At 40.4% G+C, this 26,613-nt stretch overlaps 1 protein-coding gene and 17 non-coding genes across 25 annotated transcripts in view; 1 reads left to right on the top strand and 17 right to left on the bottom strand.

Moving 5' to 3' along the window:
- Nucleotides 1-211: 211 nt before the first annotated feature.
- trnac-gca (transfer RNA cysteine (anticodon GCA)) lies at nt 212-283 on the bottom strand. Its single transcript has one exon. It is a non-coding gene; the product is annotated as a tRNA-Cys (tRNA).
- A 906-nt stretch (nt 284-1,189) lies between these two features.
- On the bottom strand, nt 1,190-1,261 carry trnac-gca (transfer RNA cysteine (anticodon GCA)). Its single transcript has one exon. It is a non-coding gene; the product is annotated as a tRNA-Cys (tRNA).
- A 303-nt stretch (nt 1,262-1,564) lies between these two features.
- On the bottom strand, nt 1,565-1,636 carry trnac-gca (transfer RNA cysteine (anticodon GCA)). The gene has a single exon. It is a non-coding gene; the product is annotated as a tRNA-Cys (tRNA).
- Nucleotides 1,637-2,235: 599 nt separating this feature from the next.
- On the bottom strand, nt 2,236-2,307 carry trnac-gca (transfer RNA cysteine (anticodon GCA)). The gene has a single exon. It is a non-coding gene; the product is annotated as a tRNA-Cys (tRNA).
- A 598-nt stretch (nt 2,308-2,905) lies between these two features.
- On the bottom strand, nt 2,906-2,977 carry trnac-gca (transfer RNA cysteine (anticodon GCA)). The gene has a single exon. It is a non-coding gene; the product is annotated as a tRNA-Cys (tRNA).
- Nucleotides 2,978-3,883: 906 nt separating this feature from the next.
- On the bottom strand, nt 3,884-3,955 carry trnac-gca (transfer RNA cysteine (anticodon GCA)). Its single transcript has one exon. It is a non-coding gene; the product is annotated as a tRNA-Cys (tRNA).
- A 604-nt stretch (nt 3,956-4,559) lies between these two features.
- trnac-gca (transfer RNA cysteine (anticodon GCA)) lies at nt 4,560-4,631 on the bottom strand. The gene has a single exon. It is a non-coding gene; the product is annotated as a tRNA-Cys (tRNA).
- Nucleotides 4,632-5,538: 907 nt separating this feature from the next.
- trnac-gca (transfer RNA cysteine (anticodon GCA)) lies at nt 5,539-5,610 on the bottom strand. The gene has a single exon. It is a non-coding gene; the product is annotated as a tRNA-Cys (tRNA).
- A 590-nt stretch (nt 5,611-6,200) lies between these two features.
- trnac-gca (transfer RNA cysteine (anticodon GCA)) lies at nt 6,201-6,272 on the bottom strand. Its single transcript has one exon. It is a non-coding gene; the product is annotated as a tRNA-Cys (tRNA).
- Nucleotides 6,273-7,480: 1,208 nt separating this feature from the next.
- trnac-gca (transfer RNA cysteine (anticodon GCA)) lies at nt 7,481-7,552 on the bottom strand. Its single transcript has one exon. It is a non-coding gene; the product is annotated as a tRNA-Cys (tRNA).
- A 302-nt stretch (nt 7,553-7,854) lies between these two features.
- Nucleotides 7,855-7,926, bottom strand: trnac-gca (transfer RNA cysteine (anticodon GCA)). The gene has a single exon. It is a non-coding gene; the product is annotated as a tRNA-Cys (tRNA).
- Nucleotides 7,927-8,528: 602 nt separating this feature from the next.
- On the bottom strand, nt 8,529-8,600 carry trnac-gca (transfer RNA cysteine (anticodon GCA)). Its single transcript has one exon. It is a non-coding gene; the product is annotated as a tRNA-Cys (tRNA).
- Nucleotides 8,601-9,205: 605 nt separating this feature from the next.
- On the bottom strand, nt 9,206-9,277 carry trnac-gca (transfer RNA cysteine (anticodon GCA)). Its single transcript has one exon. It is a non-coding gene; the product is annotated as a tRNA-Cys (tRNA).
- Nucleotides 9,278-9,867: 590 nt separating this feature from the next.
- On the bottom strand, nt 9,868-9,939 carry trnac-gca (transfer RNA cysteine (anticodon GCA)). The gene has a single exon. It is a non-coding gene; the product is annotated as a tRNA-Cys (tRNA).
- A 1,209-nt stretch (nt 9,940-11,148) lies between these two features.
- On the bottom strand, nt 11,149-11,220 carry trnac-gca (transfer RNA cysteine (anticodon GCA)). Its single transcript has one exon. It is a non-coding gene; the product is annotated as a tRNA-Cys (tRNA).
- Nucleotides 11,221-11,825: 605 nt separating this feature from the next.
- trnac-gca (transfer RNA cysteine (anticodon GCA)) lies at nt 11,826-11,897 on the bottom strand. Its single transcript has one exon. It is a non-coding gene; the product is annotated as a tRNA-Cys (tRNA).
- A 605-nt stretch (nt 11,898-12,502) lies between these two features.
- Nucleotides 12,503-12,574, bottom strand: trnac-gca (transfer RNA cysteine (anticodon GCA)). Its single transcript has one exon. It is a non-coding gene; the product is annotated as a tRNA-Cys (tRNA).
- Nucleotides 12,575-18,662: 6,088 nt separating this feature from the next.
- Nucleotides 18,663-26,613, top strand: part of LOC115129568 (LIM and calponin homology domains-containing protein 1-like) — a 164,538-nt gene continuing 156,587 nt past the window's right edge. For all 8 annotated transcript variants that reach the window (XM_029660072.2, XM_029660073.2, XM_029660076.2 and 5 more), the window contains exon 1: nt 18,663-18,931. In XM_029660072.2, the coding sequence (XP_029515932.2) occupies nt 18,833-18,931 (99 nt within the window). In that variant the 5' untranslated portion in view covers nt 18,663-18,832. The remainder of the gene's footprint in view (nt 18,932-26,613) is intronic.

The following is a 26,613-nucleotide window of genomic DNA, read 5'->3' on the forward strand; positions in this document are numbered from 1 at the left end:
TGAAAACATATCCATAAAGTATTTGATTTCAAGTTGACAACAGGATTTGAACCTGAGACCTCTTGATCTGAAGGCTATTTCACTTCCACCTCTGTAATGAACTCTCTGACTGAGAGAACAAACATCTAATGGGGGACATTTTAGATTGAGTAACATAATCTAAAAATGACTACTCCTACCCTCAAGATACACATCAAAAGTACATGATCCAAGGGGGCACCAGGATTTGAATCTGAGACATCTTGATCTGCAGTCAAATGCTCTACCACTGAGCTATACCCCCTCTGCTTGAAACTGTCTAAAGGTGGGAAAATTGTCTAATAAAGGACATTTCAGCTGGAGAAGGACATCACCTAATAAAGTACTCTCTCGTATTGAAAACATACCCATAAAGTATTTGATTTCAAGTTGACAACAGGAATTGAACCTGAGACCTCTTGATCTGAAGTCTATTGCAATTCCACCTCTGGTAGGAACTGTCTGACTGAGAGAACAACCATCTAATGAGGGACATTATAGATTGAGTAACATGTCCTAAAAGGAGCGATCTCTCTCTCAAGATACACTTAGAAAGTACTTGATTTAAGGGGGAGCCAGGATTTGATCCTGAGAAATGGTCTAATAAAGGACCTTTCAGCTGGAGAAGGACATCACCTAATAAAGTACTCTCTCGTATTGAAAACATACCCATAAAGTATTTGATTTCAAGTTGACAACAGGAATTGAACCTGAGACCTCTTGATCTGAAGTCTATTGCAATTCCACCTCTGGTAGGAACTGTCTGACTGAGAGAGCAACCATCTAATGAGGGACATTATAGATTGAGTAACATATCCTAAAAAGGAGCGATCTCTCTCTCAAGATACACTTAGAAAGTACTTGATTTAAGGGGGTGCCAAGATTTGATCCTGAGAAATTGTCTAATAAGGGACATTTCAGATGGCGATCTACATAACCTAATCAAGAACACTCTCTCTTTGAAAACATATCCATAAAGTATTTGATTTCAAGTTGACAACAGGAATTGAACCTGAGACCTCTTGATCTGAAGTCTATTGCACTTCCACCTCTGGTAGGAACTGTCTGACTGAAAGAACAACCATCTAATGGGGGACATTTTAGATTGAGTAACATAATCTAAAAATGACTACTTCTACCCTCCGGACACACATCAAATGTACATGAACCAAGGGGGCACCAGGATTTGAACCTGGGACCCCTTGATCTGCAGGCAAATGCTCTACCACTGAGCTATACCCCCTTTGCTTAAAAATGTCTAAAGGTGGAAAAATGGTCTAATAAAGGACATTTCAGCTGGAGAAGGACATCACCTAATTAAGTACTCTCTCTCATTGAAAACATACCCATAAAGTATTTGATTTCAAGTTGACAACAGGAATTGAACCTGAGACCTCTTGATCTGAAGTCTATTGCACTTCCACCTCTGGTAGGAACTGTCGGACTGAAAGAACAACCATCTAATGGGGGACATTTTAGATTGAGTAACATAATCTAAAAATGACTACTTCTACACTCCGGACATACATCAAATGTACATGAACCAAGGGGGCACCAGGATTTGAACCTGGGACCCCTTGATCTGCAGGCAAATGCTCTACCACTGAGCTATACCCCCTTTGCTTAAAAATGTCTAAAGGTGGAAAAATGGTCTAATAAAGGACATTTCAGCTGGAGATGGACATCACCTAATTAAGTCCTCTCTCATTGAAATCATACCCATAAAGTATTTGATTTCAAGTTGACAACAGGATTTGAACCTGAGACCTCTTGATCTGAAGTCTATTTCCCTTCCACCTCTGTAATGAACTCTCTGACTGAGAGAACAACCATCTAATGGGGGACATTATAGATTGAGTAACATGTCCTAAAAAGGAGCGATCTCTCTCTCAAGATACACTTAGAAAGTACTTGATTTAAGGGGGCGCCAGGATTTGATCCTGAGAAATTGTCTAATAAGGGACATTTCAGATGGCGATCTACATAACCTAATCAAGAACACTCTCTCTTTGAAAACATATCCATAAAGTATTTGATTTCAAGTTGACAACAGGATTTGAACCTGAGACCTCTTGATCTGAAGTCTATTGCACTTCCACCTCTGGTAGGAACTGTCTGACTGAAAGAACAACCATCTAATGGGGACATTTTAGATTGAGTAACATAATCTAAAAATGACTACTACCCTCAGGACACACATCAAATGTACATGAACCAAGGGGGCACCAGGATTTGAACCTGGGACCTCTTGATCTGCAGTCAAATGCTCTACCACTGAGCTATACCCCTATGCTTAAAACTGTCTATAGGTGGGGAAATGGTCTAATAAAGGACCTTTCAGCTGGAGAAGGACATCACCTAATAAAGTACTCTCTCGTATTGAAAACATACCCATAAAGTATTTGATTTCAAGTTGACAACAGGATTTGAACCTGAGACCTCTTGATCTGAAGTCTATTACCCTTCCACCTCTGTAATGAACTCTCTGACTGAGAGAACAACCATCTAATGGGGACATTATAGATTGAGTAACATGTCCTAAAAAGGAGCGATCTCTCTCAAGATACACTTAGAAAGTACTTGATTTAAGGGGGCGCCAGGATTTGATCCTGAGAAATTGTCTAATAAGGGACATTTCAGATGGCGATCTACATAACCTAATCAAGAACACTCTCTTTGAAAACATATCCATAAAGTATTTGATTTCAAGTTGACAACAGGATTTGAACCTGAGACCTCTTGATCTGAAGGCTATTTCACTTCCACCTCTGTAATGAACTCTCTGACGGGAGAACAAACATCTAATGGGGGACATTTTAGATTGAGTAACATAATCTAAAAATGACTACTCCTACCCTCAAGATACACATCAAAAGTACATGATCCAAGGGGGCACCAGGATTTGAATCTGAGACCTCTTGATCTGCAGTCAAATGCTCTACCACTGAGCTATACCCCTCTGCTTGAAACTGTCTAAAGGTGGGAAAATTGTCTAATAAAGGACATTTCAGCTGGAGAAGGACATCACCTAATAAAGTACTCTCTCGTATTGAAAACATACCCATAAAGTATTTGATTTCAAGTTGACAACAGGAATTGAACCTGAGACCTCTTGATCTGAAGTCTATTGCAATTCCACCTCTGGTAGGAACTGTCTGACTGAGAGAACAACCATCTAATGAGGGACATTATAGATTGAGTAACATGTCCTAAAAAGGAGCGATCTCTCTCTCAAGATACACTTAGAAAGTACTTGATTTAAGGGGGCGCCAGGATTTGATCCTGAGAAATGGTCTAATAAAGAACCTTTCAGCTGGAGAAGGACATCACCTAATAAAGTACTCTCTCGTATTGAAAACATACCCATAAAGTATTTGATTTCAAGTTGACAACAGGAATTGAACCTGAGACCTCTTGATCTGAAGTCTATTGCAATTCCACCTCTGGTAGGAACTGTCTGACTGTGAGAACAACCATCTAATGAGGGACATTATAGATTGAGTAACATATCCTAAAAAGGAGCGATCTCTCTCTCAAGATACACTTAGAAAGTACTTGATTTAAGGGGGTGCCAAGATTTGATCCTGAGAAATTGTCTAATAAGGGACATTTCAGATGGCGATCTACATAACCTAATCAAGAACACTCTCTCTTTGAAAACATATCCATAAAGTATTTGATTTCAAGTTGACAACAGGAATTGAATCTTAGACCTCTTGATCTGAAGTCTACTGCACTTCCACCTCTGGTAGGAACTGTCTGACTGAAAGAACAACCATCTAATGGGGGACATTTTAGATTGAGTAACATAATCTAAAAATGACTACTTCTACCCTCAGGACACACATCAAATGTACATGAACCAAGGGGGCACCAGGATTTGAACCTGGGACCCCTTGATCTGCAGGCAAATGCTCTATCACTGAGCTATACCCCCTTTGCTTAAAAATGTCTAAAGGTGGAAAAATGGTCTAATAAAGGACATTTCAGCTGGAGATGGACATCACCTAATAAAGTACTCTCTCGTATTGAAAACATACCCATAAAGTATTTGATTTCAAGTTGACAACAGGATTTGAACCTGAGACCTCTTGATCTGAAGTCTATTACCCTTCCACCTCTGTAATGAACTCTCTGACTGAGAGAACAACCATCTAATGGGGGACATTATAGATTGAGTAACATGTCCTAAAAAGGAGCGATCTCTCTCTCAAGATACACTTAGAAAGTACTTGATTTAAGGGGGCGCCAGGATTTGATCCTGAGAAATTGTCTAATAAGGGACATTTCAGATGGCGATCTACATAACCTAATCAAGAACACTCTCTCTTTGAAAACATATCCATAAAGTATTTGATTTCAAGTTGACAACAGGATTTGAACCTGAGACCTCTTGATCTGAAGGCTATTTCACTTCCACCTCTGTAATGAACTCTCTGACGGAGAGAACAAACATCTAATGGGGACATTTTAGATTGAGTAACATAATCTAAAAATGACTACTCCTACCCTCAAGATACACATCAAAAGTACATGATCCAAGGGGGCACCAGGATTTGAATCTGAGACCTCTTGATCTGCAGTCAAATGCTCTACCACTGAGCTATACCCCCTCTGCTTGAAACTGTCTAAAGGTGGGAAAATTGTCTAATAAAGGACATTTCAGCTGGAGAAGGACATCACCTAATAAAGTACTCTCTCGTATTGAAAACATACCCATAAAGTATTTGATTTCAAGTTGACAACAGGAATTGAACCTGAGACCTCTTGATCTGAAGTCTATTGCAATTCCACCTCTGGTAGGAACTGTCTGACTGAGAGAACAACCATCTAATGAGGGACATTATAGATTGAGTAACATGTCCTAAAAAGGAGCGATCTCTCTCTCAAGATACACTTAGAAAGTACTTGATTTAAGGGGGCGCCAGGATTTGATCCTGAGAAATGGTCTAATAAAGAACCTTTCAGCTGGAGAAGGACATCACCTAATAAAGTACTCTCTCGTATTGAAAACATACCCATAAAGTATTTGATTTCAAGTTGACAACAGGAATTGAACCTGAGACCTCTTGATCTGAAGTCTATTGCAATTCCACCTCTGGTAGGAACTGTCTGACTGTGAGAACAACCATCTAATGAGGGACATTATAGATTGAGTAACATATCCTAAAAAGGAGCGATCTCTCTCTCAAGATACACTTAGAAAGTACTTGATTTAAGGGGGTGCCAAGATTTGATCCTGAGAAATTGTCTAATATGGGACATTTCAGATGGCGATCTACATAACCTAATCAAGAACACTCTCTCTTTGAAAACATATCCATAAAGTATTTGATTTCAAGTTGACAACAGGAATTGAATCTTAGACCTCTTGATCTGAAGTCTACTGCACTTCCACCTCTGGTAGGAACTGTCTGACTGAAAGAACAACCATCTAATGGGGGACATTTTAGATTGAGTAACATAATCTAAAAATGACTACTTCTACCCTCAGGACACACATCAAATGTACATGAACCAAGGGGGCACCAGGATTTGAACCTGGGACCCCTTGATCTGCAGGCAAATGCTCTATCACTGAGCTATACCCCCTTTGCTTAAAAATGTCTAAAGGTGGAAAAATGGTCTAATAAAGGACATTTCAGCTGGAGATGGACATCACCTAATTAAGTCCTCTCTCTCATTGAAATCATACCCATAAAGTATTTGATTTCAAGTTGACAACAGGAATTGAACCTGAGACCTCTTGATCTGAAGTCTATTGCAATTCCACCTCTGGTAGGAACTGTCTGACTGAGAGAACAACCATCTAATGAGGGACATTATAGATTGAGTAACATGTCCTAAAAAGGAGCGATCTCTCTCTCAAGATACACTTAGAAAGTACTTGATTTAAGGGGGCGCCAGGATTTGATCCTGAGAAATTGTCTAATAAGGGACATTTCAGATGGCGATCTACATAACCTAATCAAGAACACTCTCTCTTTGAAAACATATCCATAAAGTATTTGATTTCAAGTTGACAACAGGATTTGAACCTGAGACCTCTTGCACTTCCACCTCTGTAATGAACTCTCTGACTGAGAGAACAAACATCTAATGGGGGACATTTTAGATTGAGTAACATAATCTAAAAATGACTACTTATACCCTCCGGACACACATCAAATGTACATGAACCAAGGGGGCACCAGGATTTGAACCTGGGACCCCTTGATCTGCAGGCAAATGCTCTACCACTGAGCTATACCCCCTTTTTTTAAACATATCTAAAGGTGGAAAAATGGTCTAATAAAGGACATTTCAGCTGGAGATGGACATCACCTAATTAAGTCCTCTCTCTCATTGAAATCATACCCATAAAGTATTTGATTTCAAGTTGACAACAGGATTTGAACCTGAGACCTCTTGATCTGAAGTCTATTTCCCTTCCACCTCTGTAATGAACTCTCTGACTGAGAGAACAACCATCTAATGGGGGACATTATAGATTGAGTAACATGTCCTAAAAAGGAGCGATCTCTCTCTCAAGATACACTTAGAAAGTACTTGATTTAAGGGGGCGTCAGGATTTGATCCTGAGAAATTGTCTAATAAGGGACATTTCAGATGGCGATCTACATAACCTAATCAAGAACACTCTCTCTTTGAAAACATACCCATAAAGTATTTGATTTCAAGTTGACAACAGGAATTGAACCTGAGACCTCTTGATCTGAAGTCTATTGCAATTCCACCTCTGGTAGGAACTGTCTGACTGAGAGAACAACCATCTAATGAGGGACATTATAGATTGAGTAACATGTCCTAAAAAGGAGCGATCTCTCTCTCAAGATACACTTAGAAAGTACTTGATTTAAGGGGGAGCCAGGATTTGATCCTGAGAAATGGTCTAATAAAGGACCTTTCAGCTGGAGAAGGACATCACCTAATAAAGTACTCTCTCGTATTGAAAACATACCCATAAAGTATTTGATTTCAAGTTGACAACAGGAATTGAACCTGAGACCTCTTGATCTGAAGTCTATTGCAATTCCACCTCTGGTAGGAACTGTCTGACTGAGAGAGCAACCATCTAATGAGGGACATTATAGATTGAGTAACATATCCTAAAAAAGGAGCGATCTCTCTCTCAAGATACACTTAGAAAGTACTTGATTTAAGGGGTGCCAAGATTTGATCCTGAGAAATTGTCTAATAAGGGACATTTCAGATGGCGATCTACATAACCTAATCAAGAACACTCTCTCTTTGAAAACATATCCATAAAGTATTTGATTTCAAGTTGACAACAGGAATTGAACCTGAGACCTCTTGATCTGAAGTCTATTGCACTTCCACCTCTGGTAGGAACTGTCTGACTGAAAGAACAACCATCTAATGGGGGACATTTTAGATTGAGTAACATAATCTAAAAATGACTACTTCTACCCTCCGGACACACATCAAATGTACATGAACCAAGGGGCACCAGGATTTGAACCTGGGACCCCTTGATCTGCAGGCAAATGCTCTACCACTGAGCTATACCCCTTTGCTTAAAAATGTCTAAAGGTGGAAAAATGGTCTAATAAAGGACATTTCAGCTGGAGAAGGACATCACCTAATTAAGTACTCTCTCTCATTGAAAACATACCCATAAAGTATTTGATTTCAAGTTGACAACAGGAATTGAACCTGAGACCTCTTGATCTGAAGTCTATTGCACTTCCAACTCTGGTAGGAACTGTCGGACTGAAAGAACAACCATCTAATGGGGGACATTTTAGATTGAGTAACATAATCTAAAAATGACTACTTCTACACTCCGGACACACATCAAATGTACATGAACCAAGGGGGCACCAGGATTTGAACCTGGGACCCCTTGATCTGCAGGCAAATGCTCTACCACTGAGCTATACCCCCTTTGCTTAAAAATGTCTAAAGGTGGAAAAATGGTCTAATAAAGGACATTTCAGCTGGAGATGGACATCACCTAATTAAGTCCTCTCTCTCATTGAAATCATACCCATAAAGTATTTGATTTCAAGTTGACAACAGGATTTGAACCTGAGACCTCTTGATCTGAAGTCTATTTCCCTTCCACCTCTGTAATGAACTCTCTGACTGAGAGAACAACCATCTAATGGGGGACATTATAGATTGAGTAACATGTCCTAAAAAGGAGCGATCTCTCTCTCAAGATACACTTAGAAAGTACTTGATTTAAGGGGGCGCCAGGATTTGATCCTGAGAAATTGTCTAATAAGGGACATTTCAGATGGCGATCTACATAACCTAATCAAGAACACTCTCTCTTTGAAAACATATCCATAAAGTATTTGATTTCAAGTTGACAACAGGATTTGAACCTGAGACCTCTTGATCTGAAGTCTATTGCACTTCCACCTCTGGTAGGAACTGTCTGACTGAAAGAACAACCATCTAATGGGGGACATTTTAGATTGAGTAACATAATCTAAAAATGACTACTACCCTCAGGACACACATCAAATGTACATGAACCAAGGGGGCACCAGGATTTGAACCTGGGACCTCTTGATCTGCAGTCAAATGCTCTACCACTGAGCTATACCCCCTATGCTTAAAACTGTCTATAGGTGGGGAAATGGTCTAATAAAGGACCTTTCAGCTGGAGAAGGACATCACCTAATAAAGTACTCTCTCGTATTGAAAACATACCCATAAAGTATTTGATTTCAAGTTGACAACAGGATTTGAACCTGAGACCTCTTGATCTGAAGTCTATTACCCTTCCACCTCTGTAATGAACTCTCTGACTGAGAGAACAACCATCTAATGGGGGACATTATAGATTGAGTAACATGTCCTAAAAAGGAGCGATCTCTCTCTCAAGATACACTTAGAAAGTACTTGATTTAAGGGGGCGCCAGGATTTGATCCTGAGAAATTGTCTAATAAGGGACATTTCAGATGGCGATCTACATAACCTAATCAAGAACACTCTCTCTTTGAAAACATATCCATAAAGTATTTGATTTCAAGTTGACAACAGGATTTGAACCTGAGACCTCTTGATCTGAAGGCTATTTCACTTCCACCTCTGTAATGAACTCTCTGACGGAGAGAACAAACATCTAATGGGGGACATTTTAGATTGAGTAACATAATCTAAAAATGACTACTCCTACCCTCAAGATACACATCAAAAGTACATGATCCAAGGGGGCACCAGGATTTGAATCTGAGACCTCTTGATCTGCAGTCAAATGCTCTACCACTGAGCTATACCCCCTCTGCTTGAAACTGTCTAAAGGTGGGAAAATTGTCTAATAAAGGACATTTCAGCTGGAGAAGGACATCACCTAATAAAGTACTCTCTCGTATTGAAAACATACCCATAAAGTATTTGATTTCAAGTTGACAACAGGAATTGAACCTGAGACCTCTTGATCTGAAGTCTATTGCAATTCCACCTCTGGTAGGAACTGTCTGACTGAGAGAACAACCATCTAATGAGGGACATTATAGATTGAGTAACATGTCCTAAAAAGGAGCGATCTCTCTCTCAAGATACACTTAGAAAGTACTTGATTTAAGGGGGCGCCAGGATTTGATCCTGAGAAATTGTCTAATAAGGGACATTTCAGATGGCGATCTACATAACCTAATCAAGAACACTCTCTCTTTGAAAACATATCCATAAAGTATTTGATTTCAAGTTGACAACAGGATTTGAACCTGAGACCTCTTGCACTTCCACCTCTGTAATGAACTCTCTGACTGAGAGAACAAACATCTAATGGGGGACATTTTAGATTGAGTAACATAATCTAAAAATGACTACTTATACCCTCCGGACACACATCAAATGTACATGAACCAAGGGGGCACCAGGATTTGAACCTGGGACCCCTTGATCTGCAGGCAAATGCTCTACCACTGAGCTATACCCCCTTTTTTTAAACATATCTAAAGGTGGAAAAATGGTCTAATAAAGGACATTTCAGCTGGAGATGGACATCACCTAATTAAGTCCTCTCTCTCATTGAAATCATACCCATAAAGTATTTGATTTCAAGTTGACAACAGGATTTGAACCTGAGACCTCTTGATCTGAAGTCTATTTCCCTTCCACCTCTGTAATGAACTCTCTGACTGAGAGAACAACCATCTAATGGGGGACATTATAGATTGAGTAACATGTCCTAAAAAGGAGCGATCTCTCTCTCAAGATACACTTAGAAAGGACTTGATTTAAGGGGGCGTCAGGATTTGATCCTGAGAAATTGTCTAATAAGGGACATTTCAGATGGCGATCTACATAACCTAATCAAGAACACTCTCTCTTTGAAAACATACCCATAAAGTATTTGATTTCAAGTTGACAACAGGATTTGAACCTGAGACCTCTTGATCTGAAGTCTATTGCAATTCCACCTCTGGTAGGAACTGTCTGACTGAGAGAACAACCATCTAATGAGGGACATTATAGATTGAGTAACATGTCCTAAAAAGGAGCGATCTCTCTCTCAAGATACACTTAGAAAGTACTTGATTTAAGGGGGAGCCAGGATTTGATCCTGAGAAATGGTCTAATAAAGGACCTTTCAGCTGGAGAAGGACATCACCTAATAAAGTACTCTCTCGTATTGAAAACATACCCATAAAGTATTTGATTTCAAGTTGACAACAGGAATTGAACCTGAGACCTCTTGATCTGAAGTCTATTGCAATTCCACCTCTGGTAGGAACTGTCTGACTGAGAGAGCAACCATCTAATGAGGGACATTATAGATTGAGTAACATATCCTAAAAAGGAGCGATCTCTCTCTCAAGATACACTTAGAAAGTACTTGATTTAAGGGGGTGCCAAGATTTGATCCTGAGAAATTGTCTAATAAGGGACATTTCAGATGGCGATCTACATAACCTAATCAAGAACACTCTCTCTTTGAAAACATATCCATAAAGTATTTGATTTCAAGTTGACAACAGGAATTGAACCTGAGACCTCTTGATCTGAAGTCTATTGCACTTCCACCTCTGGTAGGAACTGTCTGACTGAAAGAACAACCATCTAATGGGGGACATTTTAGATTGAGTAACATAATCTAAAAATGACTACTTCTACCCTCCGGACACACATCAAATGTACATGAACCAAGGGGGCACCAGGATTTGAACCTGGGACCCCTTGATCTGCAGGCAAATGCTCTACCACTGAGCTATACCCCCTTTGCTTAAAAATGTCTAAAGGTGGAAAAATGGTCTAATAAAGGACATTTCAGCTGGAGAAGGACATCACCTAATTAAGTACTCTCTCTCATTGAAAACATACCCATAAAGTATTTGATTTCAAGTTGACAACAGGATTTGAACCTGAGACATCTTGATCTGAAGTCTATTGCAATTCCACCTCTGGTAGGAACTGTCTGACTGAAAGAACAACCATCTAATGGGGGACATTTTAGATTGAGTAACATAATCTAAAAAGGAGCGATCTCTCTCTCAAGATACACTTAGAAAGTACTTGATTTAAGGGGGTGCCAGGATTTGATCCTGAGAAATTGTCTAATAAGGGACATTTCAGATGGCGATCTACATAACCTAATCAAGAACACTCTCTCTTTGGAAACATATCCATAAAGTATTTGATTTCAAGTTGACAACAGGAATTGAACCTGAGACCTCTTGATCTGAAGTCTATTGCACTTCCACCTCTGGTAGGAACTGTCGGACTGAAAGAACAACCATCTAATGGGGGACATTTTAGATTGAGTAACATAATCTAAAAATGACTACTCCTACCCGCAGGACACACATCAAATGTACATGAACCAAGGGGGCACCAGGATTTGAACCTGGGACATCTTGATCTGCAGTCAAATGCTCTACCACTGAGCTATACCCCCTCTGCTTGAAACTGTCTAAAGGTGGGGAAATGCTCTAATAAAGGACATTTCAGCTGGAGAAGGACATCACCTAATAAAGTACTCTCTCGTATTGAAAACATACCCATAAAGTATTTGATTTCAAGTTGACAACAGGAATTGAACCTGAGACCTCTTGATCTGAAGTCTATTGCAATTCCACCTCTGGTAGGAACTGTCTGACTGAGAGAACAACCATCTAATGAGGGACATTATAGATTGAGTAACATATCCTAAAAAGGAGCGATCTCTCTCTCAAGATACACTTAGAAAGTACTTGATTTAAGGGGGTGCCAGGATTTGATCCTGAGAAATTGTCTAATAAGGGACATTTCAGATGGGGATCTACATAACCTAATCAAGAACACTCTCTCTTTGAAAACATATCCATAAAGTATTTGATTTCAAGTTGACAACAGGAATTGAACCTGAGACCTCTTGATCTGAAGTCTATTGCACTTCCACCTCTGGTAGGAACTGTCTGACTGAAAGAACAACCATCTAATGGGGGACATTTTAGATTGAGTAACATAATCTAAAAATGACTACTCCTACCCTCAAGATACACATCAAAAGTACATGATCCAAGGGGGTAACAGGATTTGAATCTGAGACCTCTTGATCTGCAGTCAAATGCTCTACCACTGAGCTATACCCCCTCTGCTTGAAACTGTCTAAAGGTGGAAAAATGGTCTAGTAAGGGACATTTCAGCTGGAGATGGACATCACCTTATAAAATACTCTCTCGCATTGAAAACATACCCATAAACTATTTGATTTCAAGTTGACAACAGGAATTGAACCTGAGACCTCTTGATCTGAAGTCTATTGCACTTCCACCTCTGGTAGGAACTGTCTGACTGAGAGATAAACCATCTATTGAGGGACATTATAGATGGAGTAGGATAACCTTAAAAGTCGCACTTCCTCTCTCTCAAGATACACTTAGAAAGTACTTGATTTCAAGGAGGCGCCAGGATTTGATTCTGAGAAATTGTTTATTGTCTATTGCACTTCCATCTCTGTTATGAACTCTCTGACTGAGAGAAAAAACATCTAATGAGGGACATTAAAGATTGAGTAAGATAACCTAAAAAGGAGCACTTCCTCTCTCAAGATACACTTAGAAAGTACTTGATTTAAGGGGGCACCAGGATTTGATCCTGAGAAATTGTCTAATAAGGGACATTTCAGATGGCGATCTACATAACCTAATCTGCTTGGAACTGTCTGACAGAGACAAAAACATTGAATAACAGACATTTTAGATGGAGAGTTATATTGCCAAATAAATGAACTGTTAAAAAAGACCTCTCCCTCTATGAAAACTCACCTATAATGTATTTTATATCAAGGGTATAGTAGGATTTGAACCTGAGATCTCTTGATCTGAAGTGTAACGCACTTCCCCCTCTGTTAGAAACTGAGAGATAAAACAGCTGAGACAAAAAACAGCTAATAAGGGAAAACCCCCATGAAATGGACAAAAATGAATGGCAACATATTGGCATTGGACGAAACACATACACAATTGCAAATACCACTCAAATGGACGGCAGTTCATCCAAACCATATGGCAAGTGGCATATGGCAAATGCCAAGTGTCATACCCAAAAAATCCCAAAGATGGCGAGTGCACTCTACCGTAGATTTCCATATTGCAAATGGTCACAAAGTCAAGACCCAAGGGTCAAATTTTGAAAATCTAAAAAATAAAATAAAATTCAACACCCTCTAAAAAAATTGCTTTCTGGACCGTTTTTTTTTTTTTTTTGTCAATTATACTGTATGAACATACCTTTGTCTTATTTTATTGCGTTTGTCCATAAGGCCTATGTTTTGTGATTAAGAGTAACAGAACCTAATAAAGAACACTCCCTCTCTCAAATCACACTTATAAAGCATTTAATTTCAAGTTGGCAAGTTGGAATCTGGGACCTCTTGATTTGTAGTCAAATCCTCTATCACTGAGCTGTACCCCATCTGCCAGGAACTGGAGAGAATTACCGTCTAATAAGAGACATTTTAGATTAAGAGTAACAGCACCTAATAAGGAACACCCTCTCTCAAGATACACTTATAAAGCACATTACTTCAGGCGGGCTGCAGGATTTGAACCTGGAGTGCAAAAGGGTGCACTAGGATTTGAATTATGACAGAGAAAGTCAAAAGTGGCTTTTCAAGCATCCTGGTGTTCAGTATTGTTCCACAAGAGGCCAGTAGACGGCTTGAAAATAAGTTATTTTGCCATTTTGCCAATAGGCCAATTCCTTCTATTGACAAACTATTGAGTATAAAATACCTTGACTACCCAAAGTAATATTGGTTGAATAATATGGTGTGTTTGTCAATGATGTGGGCGTGGCTATCTTTTTTATCCTTATTCACTGAATCGTTTGGTTACATTAGCAGAATCTAATGAGAATTTGTGATTCAACTAGAAAATGCATACCTAATCTGTAATTAATTGGTTATGGCCCAACACCACACCGTAATAAGATATTTTTCCCATTAATCATATCACAATAAACTTTTACCAGTTGAATGTGGACACAAATATACTAATTTTCTGTATTACATTGTTTCTGAAATATTGTAAAGTAGGCAAATTAGTTAATCTATGTACAAACCTGCATATCACAAAATAAAAATGTTCTGGACATTGGATGAAACCAAGTATTTTGGTTTCATTTTGTTAAGACACCCCAGGTATGGACTTACACATAGCCAATTGTGGATAAATACTTTGAAATCTGTAAAATTCCAAAAAAGCTAGTAAAAAGCATATTTTGCAAATTTTGGGGGGAAACAATGTAATATAACATTTTACGGGGACAATGTATCAACAATTCCTTGTGTATACATTTGGAGAATATGTCTAAGGATAACCACACAACATTTGTTGAATGCAGATGCTTCTGAGGCTACTTATACTAAGCTAACACATGGAATTGTTTTAAGATGGTCATACCATATCTCATTTAGCTATTTGATTTGGAGTTTTAGGACCCCTGTAGGTATAACAATGTATTGTATGTAGAAATGACTTAATAAAATATTGAATTTGGTCTTTACTATTATAGCCCATAGAAACGCTTTTTTCTATTGTCTAGTTTTTCTACATCTAGGAGATATACGAAAGCTCTTCAACACGTGCAGTGCCCTCCATAATTATTGTGTCAATGAATTTTCTACAATTATCTTGGCTCTATACTCCAAAAGTTTTGAAATCAAACAAGGACAAAGATGTTAAAGGGTAGACCGTCAGCTTTACATTGAGGGTATTTTCATCCATATTGGGTGAACCGTTTAGAAATTACAGCACTTTTTGTACACAGTCCTATCATTTTAGGGTAGAAAAAGTATTGGGACAAATTCACTTGTGTGTATTAAAGTAGTAAAAAGTTAAGTATTTGATCCCATATTCATAGCACACAATGACTACAATAATCTTGTGATTCTACAAATTGTTGGATGCATTTGCTGTTTGCTTTGGTTGTGTTTCAGATTATTTTGTGCCCAGTAGAAATGAATAGTAAATATTGCATTGTGTCATTTTGGAGTCAGTTTTATAGTAAATAAGAATAGAATATGTTTCTAAACACTTCTAATCATGGATGCTACCATGATTACGGATAATCGTGAATTAATCGTGAATAGTGATTAGTGATAGTTACAGATGCACAAATATCATACCCCCAAGACATGCTAACATCTCACAATTACAATAACATGGGAGGTAAGCATTTTTGGGGGGTGTATGATATTTGTGCGGCTGTAACTTGACGTGGTCATTGCATGCTACGAATATGGGACCAAATACTTTACCTTTTACTACTTGAATACTTACATTTTTATTTTTGCTCACCTAAAATGAAGGGACTATGTACAAAAATTGCTGCAATATCTAAACAGTGCACCCAATATGGATGAAAATACCCTCAAATTAAAGCTAACAGTCTGCAGTTTAACCTCATAGTCAGTCAATGTTTGATTTCAAATCCCACATTTTGGAGTATCGAGTCAAAAGAAGAAAAAATGGTGCGCACTGTATTTTCCCCCACTTTTTTTCGGCAACAAACTACTTTCATAAATTGTTTTTCCGGGTACCAGGTTACCTTCAGACGAGAACATTGTGGGGTCATATTAATTTTGTAGGCGAAACCATTCGAACACTACAGACAGAGGTTAGCACATGGACGTTACCGACTTCAGACGAGTCTTGTGTGTTTTGTAGGCCAAACCATTCGAACACTACAGACAGAGGTTAGCACATGGACGTTACCGACTTCAGACGAGTCTTGTGTGTTTTGTAGGCCAAACCATTCGAACACTACAGACAGAGGTTAGCACATGGACGTTACCGACTTCAGACGAGAATTGTGTGCCACTTTCCACCACACATACGGAAGGCCGACATGGGCGGATGCAGTGGTCTAAGACGCATCCCATACCGACAGGCCTGTCTCTATCTTAAACAGACTGATTTTTGGGATGTCTCGTGGTCTGACAAACAGCTCTGTAACTCTGCCACTTTCCACCACACATACGGAAGGCCGACATGGGCGGATGCAGTGGTCTAAGACGCATCCCATACCGACAGGCCTATCTCTATCTTAAACAGACACATTTTTGAAGGGGATGTTGAAGGGGGTGCATCAATCTCATCCCCACAATTTAAAAGTGGTTACAATTCATGACATTCTGATGACGGTAGTATGATAAACGAACGAAAATATACATTATCACCAACTTTTTTAAAAATGTTTTTGCCCAGTGGGTGTTTTAAAAAAAAAGGTGTAACTCCATTACATTCAGCTGTTTTTATCTACATAAGACAGTTCAACGGAAATGTACAGTTGCAGGCAATTGTCGCGTCTAATTTCTATGCAACTTTTTAAATGTTGACAAAAAAATATCACCTGACAAGTTAATGGAAACAGAGCTCTTGGTGCGATTCATATTGTGGTGTGAGCAAGTTGATTCGTTCCCAGTGTCGTGAATTCATTGATGCTAAGGGAAGCCAGGCTTCCCCAAAAAATTGACCAAGAAACAAACAAACAAAATAATTCATCTTTCATCACTCTGTATTTCCTCAATAAAAAGGCTGAACGTATCTCGCCGGAGAAAGAATCAAAACGAATGAAACAGCGCCCCTGTGTCTCAGTATGTGTAGCCCATCTATCTGATGCTGTCTTGTCAAAAAGAGTTTAACATTGCCTTGAATGCAAGGGAAGCCAGTGAGCATTTGACCTCCCATGATGAAAAACTATATAAAATAATAACTAATCAGCGTTGAGCTAAACTTAGTGAGCTCAGCTGTGAATGGTCCTGGCACGCCAAAAAAAGGGTCAAGGGAAGCCAGTTTGGATTTGGCTTCACACCAATCACATCACATCAGAAGCCAAATGTCATTGACAGAAAGGAACAATATCGTTGCATCTCATTTTGTCGTTGTCCGGTGGCTAGCTTGCGATCACCTAAATTAATCATGGATGGAGATAGGGATTTAGACATGTGGTTTTACTTAATTCTCTGTACTGGCCAATGATTATAACAGCGATTCTGATCCAACCAAAAATTCATACATTGTGCCCCTGGCCTGAGAGGATGGAAGTTCAACATGTAGCTAGATGTAGTAGGTTAATGTTAACAAGCTGGCCTGGCACATTTTTGAAAATGAAAGGAAGTTAGGCAAGCGATCAAGCATTTTAGCCAGGTAGGTTAGGACAACAAAAACTAAAAGTGTGTACTGTACGACAGTCATAGACCGTTTAGGCAACATGAAAGAGGAGGATGGCATTGGCGTTTCTCTGCAAATAGGGTGAGGTAACATGTTTTTTCTACTTGCACGCAACACACACACAGAGAAATCAGAACCATGGACAGCCACATCATATTTATTTTACGTTGAATGGACTAAATAGTTTTTGGTATCTTTTAGTTGTCACTGTATTAGACTAAGCATAGGTGATTAGATGATGTTGAAACGTTGAGGTTGAAATGGTGCTGGAGTAGTGGAGGCAGCGCAACAGGTGCAGACTAAAAGTGGAATGCTTACTTACGAGCCCTTCCCAACGTTGGAAAGCCATCATTGTAAATAAGAATTTGTTCTTAACTGACTTGCCTAGTTAAATAAAATAAAAAAATGTTTTTTAAATAATAGAAAAGTAATAACATGAGGAATAAATACACAATGAGTAAAGATAACGTGGCTATATAGACAGGGTACCAGTACCGAGTCTATATGCGGAGGTACTATGTAATTGAGGTAGATGTGTACATGAAGGTAGGGATAAAGTGAATAGGCAACAGGATAGATAGTAAACTGCAGCAACAGTGTATGTGATGAGAGTCAAAAGAGTCGTCAATGGGTCTGGATAGCTATTGGTTCTTTAACTATTTAATGTAACTATTTATCAGTCTTATGGCTTGGGGGGTAGAAGCTGTGCCCCTGCTGAATCTTTTCAGCCTTCTGTGAGGGAAGAGGTGTTTATTTTCGTGTTTAGCTCACATAAAACAATAAACAATTATGCATTAAGATGTCTGTATAGAATAAACGTAACAAAAACAGATGTAGACATTAATAAATGCATTTCTATAGCTTCCAAAACACAGTCATTTTTACAACGGTGTGGAAGTGCCAAGATGGAGGCACGGTGACTTCAACCCAGCGCCCCCATCAGTTATCTAGTGTATATATAAATCATTGGTAGCTGCAAGTGCATTGCCGCGGGTTTGCAGCATACAACCGAAGGAGCACTGGAGGAGAGGGAGACTACCTAAACAGCAAGTCAAGACAAATAAAACGGCATTATCTGGTTTTCACGGTCAGGTGCTGAGGCTGAAGCCTGGGGATTTCCCCATTTTATTCAAGCTTTTTTGTTCATATATTTTAACACTGAGCAGCTTTGCAAATGGCAAGTCCCGCTGCAGACATAGGACAACCACACCAGCGACATCTCTCCGAATCGGCCTCCGAGCCCGCGTTTCTAGAAGCGCAGAAATGGATTGAGGTGAGTCACTGTCCTTATCAAACTCTTACGGTTACGGTATTGCATTGCATAATGCAATTTAGAGACTTGTAATTTGGCTAAAAGTCCCTTCCCGTTATCATACTATCAATTTACAAAGGCACGGGTAAACCAGGCTAACCGGGTTTATTGCCTAGTCACCTGTTGAAAAAGTGACGCAAATTCGACATCCCACTTGCCTTGCGAACAGTATCCTCTGCTGTGGAGCGTGTTTGGTCGAAAACAATGAATGCATCGTGTGGAATGGATTTTTGGGTCATTGCGAGCTTGGTGGACAGTAATCGCACAAACTGTTTTTTGTTCGGTGAGAATTTAAATCATGGCATTCACTGGCCGCATTATGGTGTCTCAGTGTTCTATTCAACACAGTTTTTGGTTGTTGTGATGTGAACAAAGCTTGGTAAACTACACCTATGTTAAATACTTTTGAGGCATTCGTTTTTATACTGGACACTTACTGTATTTTTAATTACTTACTGTACTTACTGAATTAACCACCCACCCACCCACCCTCTCTCTCTCACACACACACACACACACACACACACACACACACACACACACACACACACACACACACACACACATCGTATCACCTTGTCTCACAGGAGAGGACTAGGCCTACTGCCAATCTTTTGTAATAAATCAATTGCTTTCACCTTCATATGAGCCTATTTTCAACAGACATTTACTTCATCAGAAGATTTACATTCCAAATGTATGGATTTGAGCTTACTTCATGGCACCATTATCATTACAATCACTATACCCTAGAGGGGCCAAATTGTATGGTAACCTACTTTAAAGCAGAAATGACTGGCCCTGTCTCATTTGACTGATAATGGGTCACACAGTTGAATGAGAGGAGGGCATAAACAACAGTTGGGTAGGTTGTTATTCTCTGTCCCCACAAGGGGACTGCTCTCATTACCCCCACACACCTGCTGTCTGTCACTGGGTTCCCTTGAGGGGCTTGAGAGTTAATGCAGGTCATTGGAAGCAAATAAAAGCCAAACGTACTGATATCAGGTGAATGAAGAAGGTTTCATTTTTCTGTTTCATTTCTCAGCCATGAGTTATATTTCTGAGCCATGAGTTATATTTCTCAGCCATGAGTTATATTTATGAGCCATGAGTTATATTTCTGAGCCATGAGTTATATTTCTCAGCCATGAGTTATATTTCTGAGCCATGAGTTATATTTCTGAGCCATGTTTGTGTAGCTGGGTGTTAAGGCCTTGGGTTAGCTCTCACAGTAACACTTTACATTATGGTATACTTGCAGGCACACAATCCCAACCTATGTTCTATGACTGTTTACTACAGATTTATAAACTTGATATAAACTAATATGCTAATGAACAGGCCTATAGTTATAACATACTTGTCCTTTTAAGCATGCCTTAATGTAAAGTGTCAGCCCTCTGATTGCAGCCTACCAATTTTACATTTTGCCTGGATAAATAGATGAACTTAGAAACAGTATTTACACCTGTAAAATATGCAATGTATTTGAATTGAAATTGACTGCAGTTACTTATCTGTCAGCGACACTGGTAACGGTGTTATTTAGGTTACTCGGAGCTCCAGGCGGACATACAGTGCATTCGGAAAGTATCCAGACCCCTTTCCCCTTTTCCACATTTCATCACGCTACAGCCTTACTCTACAATTTATTTTTTTTCCTCATCAATCGACACACAATACCCCAAAATGTCAAAGCGAAAACAGGTTTTTATAAAAACAGAAATACTTTATTTACGTAAGTATTCAGACACTTTGCTATGAGATTCAAAATTGAGCTCAGGTGCATCCTGTTTCCATTGATCATACTTTATATGTTTCTACAACTTGATTGGAGTCCACCTGTTGTACATTTAATTGATATGATTTGTAAAGACACACCTGTCTATATAAGTTCCCACAGTTGACAGTGCATGTCAGAGCAAAAACCAAGTCATGAGGTCGAAGGAATTGTCCGTAGAGCTCCGAGACAGAATTGTGTCGAGGCACAGATCTGGGGAAGGGTAAAAAAAATATCTGCAGCATTGAAGGTCCCCAAGAAGACAGCGGCTTCCGTCATTCTTACATGGAAAAAGTTTGGAACCACCAAAACTCTTCCTAGAGCTGGCCGCCGGGCCAAATTGAGCAATCAGGAAAGAAGGGCCTTGGTCAAGGAGGTGACCAAGAACCCGATGGTCACTCTGACAGAGCTCCAGAGTTCCTCTGCATGACTCCACCAATCAGGCCTTCATGGTAGAGTGGTCAGACGGAAGCCCCTCTCTAGTAAAAGGCACATGACAGCCCGCCTTGACACTTTAAGCCACCTTAAAGACCATGAGAAACAAAAATGTCTGGTCCTTGACAAAGAAGATTCTTTGGTCTGATGAAACCAAGATTGAGCTCTTTGGCCTGAATGCCAAGCGTCACGTTTGGAGAAACCTGGCACAATCTCAAAGCTGTTGGCTGGGGTAGGTGTAGCCATGGCCAGCCGTAGAAAAATGCTTATTAAAATTCTCGATTATCGTAGATTGATTTATCTGTGGTGACAGTGTTTCCTAGCCTCAGTGCAGTGGGCAGCTGGGAGGAGGTGCTCTTATTCTCCATGGACTTTACAGTGTCCCAAAACCTTTTGGAATTAATGCTACAGGATGCAAATTTCGGTTTAAAAATGCTAGCCTTTGCTTTCCTAACTGACTGTGTATATTGGTTCCTGACATCCATGAAAAGTTGCATATCGTGGGGGCTATTCAATGCTAGGGCAGTACGCCACAGGATGTTTTTGTGCTGGTCAAGGGTAGTCAAGTCTGGAGTGAACTGTTCTTAGTTCAACATTTTTTGAACGGGGCATGCTTATTTAAGATGGTGAGGAAAGCACTTTTAAAGAACAGCCAGGCATCCTCTACTGATGGGATGAGGTCAATATCCTTCCAGTATACCCGGGCCAGGTCGATTAGAAAGGCCTGCATGCTGAAGTGTTTTAGGGAGTGTTTGATAGTGATGAGGGGTGGTCGTTTGACTGCGGACCCATTACGGATGCAGGCAATGAGGCAGTGATTGATGAGATCCTGGTTGAAGACACCAGAGGTGTATTTATAGGGCAAGTTGGTCAGGATGCTATCTATGAGGGTGCCATGTTTACAGATTTAGGGTTGTACCTGGTAGGTTCCTTGATAATTTGTGTAAGATTGAGGGCATCTATCTTAGGTTGTAGGACGGCCTGGGTGTTAAGCATATCTCAGTTTAAGTCACCTCGCAGTACGAACTCTGAAGATAGATGGAGGGCAATCAATTCTCATATGGAGTCCAGGGCACAGTCGGGGGCTGAGGGGGGGGGGGGATCTATAAAAAGTGGCAACAGTGAGAGACTTCTTTCTGGAAAGGTGGATTTTTAAAAGCAGAACTGTTTGGGCACAGACCTGGATAGTATGACTGAAGTCTGCAGGCTATCTCTGCAGTAGATTGCAACTATGCCCCCTTTGGCAGTTCTATCTTGACGGAATATGTTGTAGTTGGGGATGGATATTTCAGAATTTTTGGTGGTCTTCCTAAGCCAGGATTCAGACACGGCTAGGACATCAGGGTTGGCGGAGTTTACTAAAGCAGTGAATAAGACGAACTTAGGGAGGAGGCTTCTGATGTTAACATGCATGAAACCAAGGCTTTTACGGTTACAGAAATCAACAAATGAGAGCACCTGGGGAATAGGTGTAGTAATGGGGACTACAGGGCCTGGGTTAACCTCTACATCACCAGAGGAACAGAGGAAGAGTAGGATAAGGGTATGGCTAAAGGCTATAAGAACTGGTTGTCTAGTGCATTGGGAACAGAGAATAAAAGGAGCAGATTTTTGGGCGTGGTAGAATTCAGGGCATAATGTACAGACAAGGGTATGGTAGGATGTGAGTACAGGGGAGGTAAACCTAGGCATTGAGTGACGATGAAAGAGGTTGCATCTCTGGAGGCACCAGTTAAGCCAGGTGAGGTCTCCGCATGTGTGAGGGGTGGGACAAAAGAGCTATCTAAGGCATGCTGAGCAAGACTGGGGGCTCTACAGTGAAATAAAACAATAAGAACTAACCAAAACAGCATTAGACAATACATATTGACATTAGAGAGAGGCATAAAGCAATCACAGGTGTTGATCAGGAGAGTTAAGACAACAATGGGTAAATGGCAAAGAATGGGCAGAGAGGGTCAGTTAGGTACACACAGGACCTGAGTTCAAGGCTGGGGCCGACAAATCAACACAATGAGGTACTGTGTTAGTGAACAATCCAGCAGACATCAGCTGTGTAGCCGAGTGATCATAGGGTCCATTGAGCAGCAATTGGTGAGTCAGGGAGCCGTTCAGTAGTCGCTACTACGCTAGGCAAGCGGGAGACACGTCGTTCAGAAGCTAGCGGGCCAGGGCTAGCAGATGGGTCTTCGGCGACATCGCAACGGAAAAGCCTGTTGAAACCACATCAGACGATTACGTCGGCAGACCGGTTGTGATGGATCGGCGGGGCTCCGTTTCGACAGTAAAAGATCCAGGCGAATTGGCAAAAAAAGATGTTGTAGACCAGGAATTAGCTGGTATTCTTCATCGGCTAGCCTGGAGATGGGCCTAGCTCATGGTTCATGGTTAACTGGTGCTTGCTTTGTTAGCCAACAATATAGCCACTCGGTTGCAGCTAGCTAGCTGCGATGATCCAGTGTAATGATCCAGAGCGGAAGGAATCTGGTGATGTGGTAGAGAAAAGCAGTCCGATATGCTCTGGGTTGATATCGCGCTGTGCAGACTGGCAGGTATTGACCGAACTAAAGCTGGCTAGTGTCCGAGCTAGAAGGGAAGACAGCTAGCAGTGACTTACAATGACTAATAGCTAGTAGCTAGTTAGCTGGCTAGCTTCTGATGGAGGTTCCAGTTATAACGTATAAAAATAGCAGATCCGTACCACATTGGGTGAGGAGGGTTGCAGGAAAGTATATTTAGTTCGTAGATGGAAAGTGAGAATAAAATATATACATGAAAAAACGAAGAAACAGACTATTTACTATTTACACAGGACAAGACAAACACACGTCCGACTGCTACGCCATCTTGGTTATTTGGTGCAAATATCCTTATATTGCATTACATCCTTATATTTCACTGTGATGTCTTACGTGGGTCTTGAACGTCTCTATTTGTGCAATTTCTACCGAGAGTGCCCTAAAAAGAAATACTTTACCTCAGAGTATAATCATATTTCCCATTAATTGATTGTGATTTTTTCAGATCTTTCAGTACTGTTTTTAGATCCATTTGAACACAGACATTATGACTTAACAACCATTCCTGGACCGGACTCTAAAAGCAAGCCACCGAAGGACAGTACCAAAATACATTATCTATTGATTTTGTTTACTTGTAGCAGAGTCTGCATTTTGTGGCGATAATTTTATATAATAGTTTACATTTAAAAGAATGGCTTGATGTGTCAATTTTTGTTTGGTATATCAGTTCATAAATCCAGTGCAATGGTATTGGGACGTCAATATATTTTACATTGTCGTAAATCATTGAGCTATTATCACAGATTTAAATGGTACCACCATCCCAGCAAACTTTCATTACATTTTTCAACCATGAAGGAAAGTCTAGTTTCCTGTAAGACATGAAATTCTTCCATCAAGCAGAACAATAATCGTGGACTTTGTTTTGAACCATGGGGGGGGGGGGGCGGGGTGTTCTTCCTCCTATTCAACAGCAGGAGTCCTTTAAGGTTTGTTCCCAGAATAGGCCTTTCATCAAAGCAAAGTGACCTGCCTCCTTCTCTGGGTACAAAAACAAAGGCACACATCAAGTTAGTGTTGAGGCGCGTACAAGTTGCTGAGCAGGGGACACGGAATCCTAAAAAACTGAATCAGCTGTCACTGTATTTACTTCCTATTCAACAGTTTAGGGTCATCATCATGGTACGGTAGTTATAATTGGTCAATTGTTGTCTTTATATCTGGAGACAGACAGACAGACAGACAGACAGACAGACAGACAGACAGACAGACAGACAGACAGACAGACAGACAGACAGACAGACAGACAGACAGACAGACAGACAGACAGACAGACAGACAGACAGACACACAGACAGACAGACAGACAGACAGACAGACAGACAGACAGACAGACAGTGAGTATAGTCAAACAGATGGGAAGATAGAAGGATGGATAGAGTGATACGTGGAGCAATCTCTCAATAGCGTGTATGATTTTATTTGGGGCGTTAAAAAGACTGAGATGGCCTCCTAGTTTACTGAGCTAAGGCTCAGGGGAGCTGGACTCTTTCTGGACTGTCAAGGGAGGCCCTGGAACTTGACAGTGTGTCTCTGTCTGTAGTGGGGCAAAGACACACACACACACACACACACGCACACACACTGAAGTAACCTGCACAGTGTGTCATTACCTGCAACAGAACACATATTCACTCACACTTACTGTATAATCCAATTAGAGAAGCCCTATCTATATTCCTATGGAGTTTGGGTGACATTTGAATGGGAAATGAGGTGTCCCCTTCACTGTTGCTCTTCGACGCAGAGTGTTCACTGTGATATGATATTGACATACACACATCCATATCTACATAAGGATTGGTTCCAGTGCAATTCCAACAAATGGTCTTGTTAGCATTAGAGGCTAAAGTTCAGGCAGTATTATCTCAACAGGCTTCTTGCATGCCTAACTTCAAGTTCGACTCCGAGTGTAATTGCTATTTCGCTTATCATCTTAGACACTTCTATCAATGAGCCCTTGATTCACAACATATATTTCCTTCTTGTCACGCCACTCTTTCCCCCCTCACCATTGGAGATCCAAGGACCCATTTCATTGAAATTAGCTTTTTAGGCTCAACCCAACTCAGTTGCACTGGGGGGGAACTGTTCTTTTGGTAGAAATTCTGCAAGGGTGAGATACTCAAATTGGTCTAGAGGAGCAGAAATGATGACCGCCCCTCTATGAATGGTTCCTTTCAGAGCAGTGCTGGGGTGGTTTCTATTGTTTATAGCACACACACGATTCAATACCCACCCACCCCAACATTCCTAAGCTCCTGAATCCCCCCCACCTCATTCACACACACATACATACACACACTCTCCCCCAGTTAGTTGCCCCTGGCAATAATGCACCCTGTCACCAGCTCTGGAAAGTGACACAATCATCCCTCAGCTGACTGGCATGTGCCGGGGCCACCACTGGCCCTCGACTCTGACAGACGCCATGTCAGCCCAGTGACTTTCACTATGAAATAACAACGGTTATAATATTTACACGAGAAAACACTACAGACCGCGAGACACCTTGGACTAAAAATCCCTTTCAGTGAAATTTCTCTTTTGGTCTGGGTAACCAGTGCAAAATGTTAAGTGTCACTACTTTGGTTTTATCCCAAAAATATGTGCCATAGTATATTTTAGCAACAGACGTTTCTTTTTGTGATGGAAAGATTTACCCCATCGTGAGTATACATCAATATTTTCAAGTAGTTTCCCAACCTGGGAATGTTGCTTAAACAGGCCACTATCCAACATAGTTATGTAGTTTAGGCTAGCTGCACTAAGTGCTAGCTAAGTGATATCAGTGTCTCCGACATCTGTAAAGTGAATGAGGGTAGTTGCAGGGCTGGCAGTGG

This window comes from Oncorhynchus nerka, linkage group LG5 (genome assembly GCF_034236695.1).
Source record: "Oncorhynchus nerka isolate Pitt River linkage group LG5, Oner_Uvic_2.0, whole genome shotgun sequence".
Classification (NCBI taxonomy): domain Eukaryota; kingdom Metazoa; phylum Chordata; class Actinopteri; order Salmoniformes; family Salmonidae; genus Oncorhynchus; species Oncorhynchus nerka.